The sequence below is a fragment of the Austrofundulus limnaeus genome, unplaced genomic scaffold (genome assembly GCF_001266775.1).
Source record: "Austrofundulus limnaeus strain Quisiro unplaced genomic scaffold, Austrofundulus_limnaeus-1.0 Scaffold115, whole genome shotgun sequence".
In the NCBI taxonomy this organism is placed as follows: Eukaryota; Metazoa; Chordata; class Actinopteri; order Cyprinodontiformes; family Rivulidae; genus Austrofundulus; species Austrofundulus limnaeus.
This window is the reverse complement of record NW_013952517.1, coordinates 811,024-821,811: the sequence shown is the minus strand read 5'-3', so window position 1 is coordinate 821,811 and position 10,788 is coordinate 811,024. Positions and strand designations below refer to the sequence as shown.

The window sequence follows — 10,788 nt, the reverse complement described above, 5'->3', positions numbered from 1 at the left end:
GTCATTAGCACCTCTAGTAATATATTTACTGAGATAAATGGTGACGTGTTCAATACTTATTTTACCCGCTGTATTTATATATTTTGTAGAAAAAATGAACATATGCAGTAACAATATCAATAACTATGAAAATGGGGAAATAACACATTTTGACAAAATCTTCCTATAATTAACTTTTGTTTTTGATTTTTTTTCCCTCCCTATAGTTAGTCAGTAGGCCTACAGGAACTTCATATTTTCTCTAATGTGCAAAATCACTTTCACTGAACAAAAGCTGTTAAAAAAGGATAATCATTTCTATGAAACACCAAAACAAAATGAGCTGTAACATTTAACAACCTTTGGGCAGAGAGGTGAAACTCCGGTAACCTGTTGAACAAGAGAACCATTGTATACAGAATGCATTCCAGTCAAACATCAGCAGCATTCTCTCCTAATGGGTTATTTGTGGATCTCCAGTGAACCGTGGCCTTATCCTCAAATGTGTTATTACTGTATATTTGGGCCTGTCTTCTTAACACTGAGTGGTTGATGAAAACATGCAGTCATTACAAGTGTTTTATTTCTATGCAGCAAAAGCCTGTAAATAATAAACAGATTGAACTTTCTCTAATCACCATTAGAGAGACTCCTCTTTGACTTCCGTTCCAGGGTGAGCCGAACCTGCTGCTGAACACGGAGGCTCCGGTCGCTCGGTTCGGTCCTGGTCGAGGACCTCGGACTGGGTTCGGCCGGTAGCGCCAGGCTGGAGTCGTCCAGCAACGAATCCAGCGCAGGTAGAGCCGACTTTAAAAACCTGTCTCCCATCGTCAACCAAAACAACAACAAAGTCAAAAAGTGAATCGGTTTCCTCTCATTGAATCTGATAGGAGCTGGTCCCGAACAATGGCAGTTCTGTTCGCTACGCTTTGTTGTCCACGCACAGGTGGGGCCACCTGAGGTGGTGGGGGGCGGGGCTAAGGAAGCATCTGAGGTGTCAGGTGTCACCCCCTCATCGTTACCTTTTCACCTGTCCCAACACCAAATAACCTCAATAAATACATTTTTTAAATTAAAAACACACAAAAAAGCTAAGAGAGGAAAGTGTTAGCTAAATGCTAGAAAAGCTTAAATGACAAGCAGCTAAAAAAGAGCTGAAAGTAGCAAAAGGCTAGCTAACTGTAACAAAAAGCTAAATAAAAGTAGTAAAGACTAGCTAAAATATTTAAAGGCTAGCTAGAAGCTAAAAAGTAAGCTAGCTAAAAGTAAAAGGCTAGCTAGTAGAAGCTAGCAAAAGGCAGTGTGCAGTAACCAATGTTTTTGTAGAAATTAATTTAACAAAATTAGACACCATGTTTGTAAATAAAAGTTAATATTTTAAAAAGTTAAAAAAAGATTTAAAAAGCAACAAAATAACTCAAGTGGTAGCACCCACCTGTGCGTTTTTGCTGTGTGCGGATCAATCGAAACATCGATACTATCGATACTAAGACGAGCGTGCTTATGCACTAGTGTTGTCTAAAATAGTGCATAGAAGGTGAATTACATTTTTATACTCAAACATTGTTTTATATTTTGTAGTTAAACATTTTTATTTGCATAAAATGTTTGTGCTGTTTTATCATCATCAACTAACTAAAGGTAAAATAACAATTATTGAATGATCATATTTCAAGTAAAATATTGATACCTAGAGGGATCTTTTAGTCTATAAGGAGTTTTACAGAGCCTTACATGTAATATTGTGTAAATGAAAACGTAAAACAAAAAAATTAACCAGTTGTTTGCCTTTAAATAAATGATTACTCAGCAACTGTTACAGTAAGATATTTCGTCTTTAATGCGATATCTAGAGAAACGATCTTTCCAGTTCGCATCGCTTCCACACAAATATCTGCTTTGCATAAAATCATATTAAACTGACATTTTCATTAGYGTTGAATGTTAAAAAAAAGTTCTTGTTAAGAGTAATATCAGCTGAAAATCAACACGTCCAAAAACATTCGATGAGACTTCAAGTGGAGAGAAAAGTATTCAAGCAGCAGTTTTAACAGCAGGACAAATAAATTGAATTTAACTTAACCCATGTTACAGGATGTAAAAACTCAAAAAAAAAAGTTTTGAAATCCTGAAAGGTAAAATTTACTTATATGTTTAGGTTATTTCCCTCCTACTTGAAGACAAAGTTTGAATTTTGGCACATAATTAAAGTTGATCAACTTTGTAATAAACATTTACACACAGAGGTCAGGCTGCGACAAATTAACTGAAATGATGTAACAGGAGTAAACACAGCGATCAGAAAACGAGTTAGTTTTTAAAACTGTAAAAAAGGAAGTGTGTCGCTAGATAAAACGCACGATTAGTTATCTTTAAAATTAAGATAATACCTTAAACAGTTTAAAATCTTTAAAAGATTAGATTAAGATTTTTTTAAATCGTGTTTTTTTCCAAAATACAACACAGCTATCTTAATTATCTGTATAGCTTTGCATTTCGCTTAATTTACATTATATGACCAATTCTGTGCAAGTACCTTAATCAAATCCCAAACAATACATCTTATTTTGAAATACAGATTTTTGTCTTTACTTCCACAAAGCTTTCCATCCGTAACCTGTGGCACATCTTCAACCATGATACATTCAGCGCTGTACACCTTCCCCCTACGGCGTGTGCATCTTTTAAAAATATAGAAAATATTGAGAAAATGTACAGGTACGTTCAGGTTAAAAACACTTCTTTTCTTTTTACAGCGCTTCTCAAAGTTATTTACATTTCACCATCATGGTTGACTGGTTGTCATTCAAGCTGTCGAAGCAGAAAGGGCGGATTTTCAGTGGAGGGGTTAGCATGAGCAAGTGGAAAATACGAACCTAAAATGTGAAATGTATCTTTTTTTGTTTTGTTTTTTTGGGGGGATTTGAAAAACAAAATTTTTGTCACTTAATTTACAAGTTTGGGTTGAAGAAAAATATTTTCTTTTAAAGCTTTGAAACTCAGAGCTCTGTAGAATAACAAGCAAAGTGATTTGTTTCTTTAGAGAAGGAGAAAAGGGGCGTTGTGTGGACGTTTGTCGCAGTTAGCTGACACGTAACGCTGCAGCGCTCAAGTTTAACTTACAAACAGCAGAGCTGCTTCTGAGGAGGTGTTCACAAAACAGGACAATCATATCCAGTTGACTGAGGTAGAAAGTATCAAAAACTTGTATCTGGAGCAAAGGTTTTGCCAACTTCTTACATTACTCTTTATGTCGTTTTAACACCACTGTTTGTGTTAAAAAGCAGTGAATGAACTTCACTGGAGAATGTTAAACAAAAACTAAGTTTAGCTGTTTTCTGTTTAATAAATACCCACGTGTTGTGATTTCACTGTTACCATCAAGACATCTGGAGACATTCAACACACTGTGCTCTCTGGGAGGCCACGTAAAGAAAAAAAAAAAAACTCAAATATAACATTCATACAAAGTTTCTGTAAGGCATTCCTTCACTGTAGGTTGTTCACACCAGCGTTGTCGACAGCTTTGTTCTCCCAAACTGCATCCTGGTGCTCCATGAATTAGCCACATCCAGACGCGAGCTTTTCCTGCTCAGTTTTTAGCTCAGTTCTGGCGCCAGCTTTGGTCAAGTCTTGCAGTCCGTGATAAGAAATTATAAATACAAGCGAGCCGAGGCTCGTAGAAGTCTTTAGATTCATGCAAGAGACTGTACAGGGAAAGAAAAAAAAAAAGGAAAGGGAGGAAGGAGGTGCAGTCCTATCTGCAGGAGGAGGCCAGCACGCTGCCCGTCGACGGTGCAGAGGTGCTGTAATGGGGGTAGTTGTCGTTTGGGGGTGGGCTCGGGAGGATGGAGTTTCCGTTGGTGGGGGAGCAGCTGAGCTGGAGCCTCCTCAGGTACTCGGCGTGAACGGGTTTGTGGCTCTGCAGCACTTTGATGGCTTCATCCACAGTGAACCACTCCCGCTTACGGCCTGCAGAGGGAGACAAAGGACAGACGTGAGGCTTTCTCACTTAACACTTTTGCCTTTTTTTGGTGTAATTTCTTATTTTATTGTATTTTTATTTTGTATTTTATTTTTATTTTAATGAAATAAATAAATAAATATGGAGTGGAACACATTACATCAATATTTTTGAGACGTGTTGCTGCTATAAAATTTCTGAGTTAGCATATTTCTTTCAAAACAACTGTACCATATTTTAGCCTAAACATTAAATATGTTTACTATGTTCCATTCCATGATTTGCAAATCACTGCTTTCAGTTTTTAATTTACATTTTTGAACAGCACCCCAGCTTCATCTGATTTAGGGTTGTAAATAAAACATGCACACAGGTAAGTGGTCCTCCACTCAGCACATCTTAACAAAGTAACGACTTCATGCTTGGCACCCAGACTACTGACAGTTGCRATATACGACAGCCAGGATCAGTGCCCCAGATTTACAGTCAGCTGTTGACGCCGCACGCTGGTGCAGTTTCCGAGCGGCATACGGGCCTCCGCATAAATAAAAGAGATCCAGTATATCCTGCTCAGCAGAGTAAGTTTAGACGTATGTGGCTGCAAATATTCATCAGAGAGCTGTACCTATGCTGACMGAGTCCTCCCAGGCTTCAAATGTCTCCGTGACCGTCAGTACATACACGTAGGTTCGGTTCTTCCGGTCCTGGTTTTGCTTTAAAGATGGGGAAGAAAAAAAATCATTTAGATGACAAAATAAAAGCCCTCAAGACAAAAATAAAAKAAGAATTATTGGAATTAAAGCTGTTAATGTTTTTTTTTTTCATTAAAAAAATGGTGCAAATATTTAGTTTCTGCTCATTTAAATGTTATTTTTTGTCCAAGAGAAATGTTAAAAACTCACCTCAAATACACCAAGTAGGCGTCCTAGCTTGCCCTTTACACCGGCCTAAAAAGAAGAAGAAAAAAAAAGGTTTKAATTTTTTAGTGAAACCACAATAGCATAAGGTTGCAGCAACAATTACACTGTGTGCTTTGGTCACAATACAATAAAAAGAAGCTAAACTGACTTTAAAAACCAAACTCTAACTTTTCCAGAGTTCCAGAGCCATTCTTTCTTATAAATGGACTTTATGTGCTGCAGATTACATAATAAGACTTCTTGTTCTCAAAGGACTTCCTGACTCCTCAGGGGCAATTATGTCCCTTTCATAACCGTCACTTTTCTAACTCAGATGACATCCATCTCCTCTGAACTCGGTGTGAAGCCGTCCAGTGAGTGCACCGTGTGAGGATCAGTGAATGCGCAGGAGTCCAGAGAAGAGCCCAGATTATGCCGCCGACACAGCAGAGAACATGTGGTTCTCAATCAGCAGGAGCTCGGAATGCCACAAGACCCCTGAGAGACTAAGCTGCCAGCACTGTGGCCCCTAAAACTAATAAATGTTTRGACAAGTGGCTGTTTTTAAAGCAGCATTAAAAGTTTTTTTGTTATCCCCCAAAGCCTAAAAAGGTGAAATCATGTTTTTGCTTGTGTTCGTATGTTGTACCCACCTCCTCAAAGACCTCTCGTACCGCAGCGCCACACGGCTCCTCCTCGGGCTCCATCCCTCCTCCCGGAACAATCCACTGGTCCGGGTGCCGACTGCTGCTGACTAGCAGAACCTGTCAGACAAAAACAAGGTTTTATTAAACTTTCTGCTTGTGTGATTTTGATCACTTCATAGCATGGACTACAACCTTCAACCCACTGTCATGGTTTAAAAAAAAAAAATCAACTTTTTATTTATAGCATTTTATCTTAACATGATTTCAACCCAAACAATGCATCCACACGCAGCACAAGCTGAATTTAAATGTTAAAACTTTCCCATGCGCAGCTTGTGAGGATATGAATTACACTCCAGTAGCGATGTGCACTCGTGTGCAGAGATTGAATACGCCTGTGGTTATTTCTTGGTGGGCTCTCCATTAGCAATCAAAACCGATCTGAGCACACCTGCCATAAACATTAGCACATTTGCATGGAGCTATTTAATCATTGTTACCATGCGAGGTGTGTGACGGAGCGGAGGTTGTAAAATGTGTGCTGCTAATACAGATAAAAGCTGTAAAACAGGAAAATACGGCTACAGGGGAAGACAACAGGGCAAACAAAGCCTCCATAGGAAGGAGTTATTCTGTAACCTGAAAGCTTATATGAAAGAAAGCGTGCGTCGGGCAGCTTGACGGACAGACCGTGACATCCACCTCCACCATGCAGCTGATCACCGGTAATCTGCTGCAGAAGTCAGGCTGTCACATAATCCAAATCAAGCTTTCCTTACACCCTTTAATGGGATTGCGGCTGCAGGTACAGGAGGCTCCTGTAAAAGGTTAGCCCGGGGCAAAAGGTCACACAGATTGCGACTGGTGTCTGTTGCCGCTTCTTTCACGTGCCGCACTAACACTAACCCACACTCCGGCACCTGCTTTAGTAGAAGATATAGGTTAGGACGGGGCCAAAAGGCGGCAGAGATGATGTGGATCTGGTGTTCTGTAAGAKTTGAAAGGGTCAAGGAAAAATCCCACCTACTTTTCCCTGGGTCAGTAAATGATACATTAAAGAAARAGTTCCTCTTGGTCGAAGCAGCCCTAAGGCAGATYATGACGTCTTTTCAGGAGTGTGTGAAATGGAGGAAATGTGTCAAGTTGAACTTTGTARCCTCTTTAGGTGAGACCTCTGGTATGCAGCATGGCTTTAGGATGAGATGAAGCAATCTTTTCACCTCAGTTTTGTCCACCACATATACAATAATCATTTTAAAACTGGCTATTTGAGTCACTGTAACTATTGAGCTTTACTTTTCTATGAGTAGACCTCATAATTTGGTACGGAYATGCCACTGTGTTTGGATGAAAGAACGATTTGTCATTATTTTTCAACGTTAACATCTCAAAGATTACATTTAAATGCTGTCAACTTTAAATAAACTGAGTCTATAACTCAGAAAGTGTTTCAAGGCAGACATATATTGAAAAAAGTGGACTAATTTTAAATCAGTGCAAAAAAAAGACTGAAAATTTGATTCTGCTTTTTTCTTTTTTCATGGTTACTTGGAAGTGTTGCAGAACCAGAGGTTAACCACAGATTGCAAACAAACAAGTAGAGAGGGTTTAAATGCAGATAACCTGCAAGTGAAATGGTTCAGTGTCACAAAAAAAAAAAAAAAAACTGTACAAACCGACCTGAAACTAAAACTGGTGTTTCAAGAAAGTTCAGCTAATTTGGTTACTTAAGCTCTGGCGTGAAAATTACAATCCAAAGTCAGATGATGGACTGGGGTCATGGTCATTGGAATCTGGATCAGACGAACAGTCTTCACTCGATTTGTGAAATCCTGATGTTGGTTTAAGTTTGTTTGACAGCTGTACGTGGCATTAATGACATGATCAGCCAAGGATGGTAGCTCCTCCCACACAATAACCCCATTTCTAGATTTTGACACAAAAATGCCAAAAACAAGAAGTTTTAAAGAAAAAAATGTGCCACTGGAATGCTTTATGGACATGTTTAACTGCCATATAAACACGAAAAATCATTGTTTTTATATTTTGTTTAATTTGACCCTGAATCAATCACATAATAATGTATTTTGGACTCGTGCAATCACAAGAGCCAAAACATAACATCTAATTTCTTTTCCAGAGTTAGGTCAGCAGTCAGCTGATAGCTACAGAAAAGCTCCTAGCTWGTATTTGGAAAGAGGGTCAAGAAGAAGGAGAAACCCCAGAGGAAGCACCGTGGCATTTCACAGGCAAATCCAACAGTTCATCATAAAGAAACACACCGTCATCAATCATTTGAAACATAAGTGATGACAGGTTTCTGCCATGCCCTCAAACAGGAACAGGAAAGAATATTCTGGAAAACAAAAACAAGTCCTCCTCCTACTTCCAAAGCCTGCAGCTGTCAAAAAAAAAAAAAGAAGAAGTTTGAATTGGCAGGGCACTGACCGGGAAGAGAGAATGATGGGAGGCACACATGAAAAGGGGTAAAAATCAATACAGTCCTTGAATAACAACAAACAAGAGCTGTAAAAGTGAGCACAGATCTGGAGTCATGGGTCTGCCTCATCTAACACGAGAAAAAAAATGCTTTTGTTTGCTGGAAATTATAGACAGTGGAGGAGGACGAAAGCAGAAAAAAGAAAAGTGAAAGCAAACTTGACCAACACAAATTTTCCTGGAAATTACCAGACCTATTCAAACTCAAGTTTAGTCAACGATTGATTATGGGTTACTATTAAGGAAAAAATATTCACACATCTTAGTGAGTTAGACCTAGTTTAGCCCTTGTTGGAGTAAAAATAATCCGGTGTCTTGTTTGAAGTGGGAAATGATTCCCAGATAAACCTGAGCGTGCTCATATTCCATTTGGACAAACTCACAATGCCATTTAAAAAAAAAGCCTCAACAGCTCAGATAAGATTTGTTAAACCTGAGATRCAATTCTCTCTTTTTACAATCTGTACATAAACGCAGAAACTAAACCCAAACGATTAAAAAGGAAGAATAGCACTCAGGAGACAAACACTGTGGATGCTGTCACTTCCCAAAACCTATTTTATGTTGCACAAAGACGAGTGATCGATTGTTCGTATAAAAATAGTAAAGATAAACGCACTGAAGCCATAAACGCATTGTGATTTGGCTTGATTATGGTGGGCAATCAACTGCATGCCCATAAAATTTGTGGCCTTCGAGTGCTTTAAAACATCAAATAAAAAGCATGGCAGAGGTCTTTGTTTGCCAAGAATGTTTCATGCATTGGATATTTATTTACCACTTTCTACAACCTAACATTGGCTTTTTACAATGTAAATTAAAGACTCTCGGACATACAATTAACTTGTCTCCAAACTCGTGGTCCACTCTGCTATCATGGCTGTCCATCTTGTCTTGTCAGGTACCTGTTGGGTTTATTTTCTGTCTACCCTTTCTCTGTTTCCTCTCTGGAACAAAGCATCTTAGCAGAAGTCCAACAACACCTGGGTGTCCTGTGTCGAAGGAGCACTGATTGGGTTTGTGCGACCATGTGTTTCAGGAAAGCAGATATCACAAAGCTCCATTACAACCAAAGCACCGCATTGGTTCATCTTCCAACTGAGCAGTACCATTGTGACTGCATGAGTAGACATGCCCTTTATAACCCTAGGGTGGTGGTTATACAAAGATGCTGTCATAATATTCTCTGAAATTTCTTCCTGGTAAACACTAGTTGTGTAAGATAAAGGAAGACTAAAGGTAAAAACAAGAAGATTCTGAGAATTACTGGGCAAAAACAAACTAATAACATTAACCATTGTCCAAAACTCCTAGCGAAGAAAAAAAAACCCCGTATAAAACAGTGCAATTGTATGTTGACTACTCTGGCAACTTAAACCCCAGCTACTGCTGCTCTGTTATTGTATTGTTTGGGTCAGAAAATATAGTGGCCATGAAAACTCAAAACCTTTTGTAAGAAAAAGAAAAAAAAAACAATGTTTTTTGTGTTGCATCTCAGGGCCTAAGCAAAACCTTATGAAAGCTAGACAGCTTCTCAAGGTGGGTAACAAGTATTCACCAAAGGTTTTAAAAAAGGTATTTATTACCTCTTTTAAACTTTACTATACATGCTAAAGGTTCCTTTAAATACTTTTTGAAATGACCCCCATACCATCTTCCTGATCACATGAGTAGACATGCCTGTCAGAAGATGAAATTCCTGAGGGTGGTGGTCACACACTGCTGTTGTCATAATATACTCAGAATTTTCTTCCAGGTAAAAAAATCCTGTCAGCTTAGGTAAAGGAAGACATAAGAAAAAAGGAGGAAATTCTGAGAATTACTGGGCTGGAAGAAACTATGGCCAAGTCTAACAACAACATTATGCAATGTCTAAATCTCTTCACTGAAATCACATCAAACTGAGCAAAAACCCCTTTGTTTTGTTTCCCCCCTGCAAGCAAGCAAAGCTTTTGGTTCTTTTCAGCTGGGAAATCTCAATATTCAGATGCTTTTTGAGGTTTCTTCTTTATAAACTCCTTCATTAAAGTTACACAAAAATAGGGTTGAGACCAAATATTAATTATTAACAAGTCAAATTAAGTCGTATCTGTGGAACTGCTTATGATATCAGGATAATCCAGGGATAAAAATGTAGCTTTTAAAGTCACTTTGAATTAATTTGACTTAATCCTTGGTTTGATTTGATGGGTCACATATACTCGCAGTTTACAACATGTATACTTGGTAGGGTATGCAGTGTGTTTGTACGTGTTTTTAGGTAAGTGAGGCCCAGGCAGTACCTGTGGGATATTTTCTCTAACTGGAAATAGTGCAACACTTTGTTTATGCCATGCCGAGCGGAGGATAAATTTAGACAGGTAAAATGAAGGAGAAGGCCCAGACTTGTGGATCTGAATATATGCTCACTGGGAAATGGGTCAACCAGTAGACAGCAAGAAATAAAACATGAAGACAATTACAGTAAACACCAGAAGTAGCTCAGAGAATGTCATTACTTAGGTACTAAAATAAAAAGGTATTAGTTCCTTTCATGTGTTTATGTATTCATTGAATGTGTCATGTGTGTCTTATATGGGTCATTTTGGTTTATGACAAACTACACTACACATATTAAACCACAACACTAAACATACAAACTACTGTAGTTGTATAAATCACTGCTGCTGCTCCTATATTATTTAAATCTGGGTAAGAAAGTATGGAGGCCATATCTATATATATCTATATATAAATAAACTGGGTAAGAAAGTATGGAGGCCATATCTATATCTATCTATATATCTATCTATCTATCTAT

At 38.3% G+C, this 10,788-nt stretch overlaps 2 protein-coding genes across 3 annotated transcripts in view; both read right to left on the bottom strand.

Moving 5' to 3' along the window:
* The window catches only part of pkp2 (plakophilin 2), an 11,884-nt gene extending 10,910 nt beyond the window's left edge, over positions 1–974 (bottom strand). For both annotated transcript variants that reach the window (XM_014014491.1, XM_014014492.1), the window contains exon 1: positions 618–974. In XM_014014491.1, the coding sequence (XP_013869945.1) occupies positions 618–807 (190 nt within the window). In that variant the 5' untranslated portion in view covers positions 808–974. The remainder of the gene's footprint in view (positions 1–617) is intronic.
* Positions 975–1,795: 821 nt separating this feature from the next.
* Positions 1,796–10,788, bottom strand: part of nudt4b (nudix (nucleoside diphosphate linked moiety X)-type motif 4b) — a 10,432-nt gene continuing 1,439 nt past the window's right edge. The window contains exons 2-5 of the mRNA XM_014014490.1: positions 5,496–5,606; positions 4,846–4,890; positions 4,569–4,656; positions 1,796–3,951 (exon numbers count right to left, since the gene is read on the bottom strand). Of these exons, the coding sequence (XP_013869944.1) occupies positions 3,737–3,951; positions 4,569–4,656; positions 4,846–4,890; positions 5,496–5,606 (459 nt within the window). The 3' untranslated portion in view covers positions 1,796–3,736. The remainder of the gene's footprint in view (positions 3,952–4,568; positions 4,657–4,845; positions 4,891–5,495; positions 5,607–10,788) is intronic.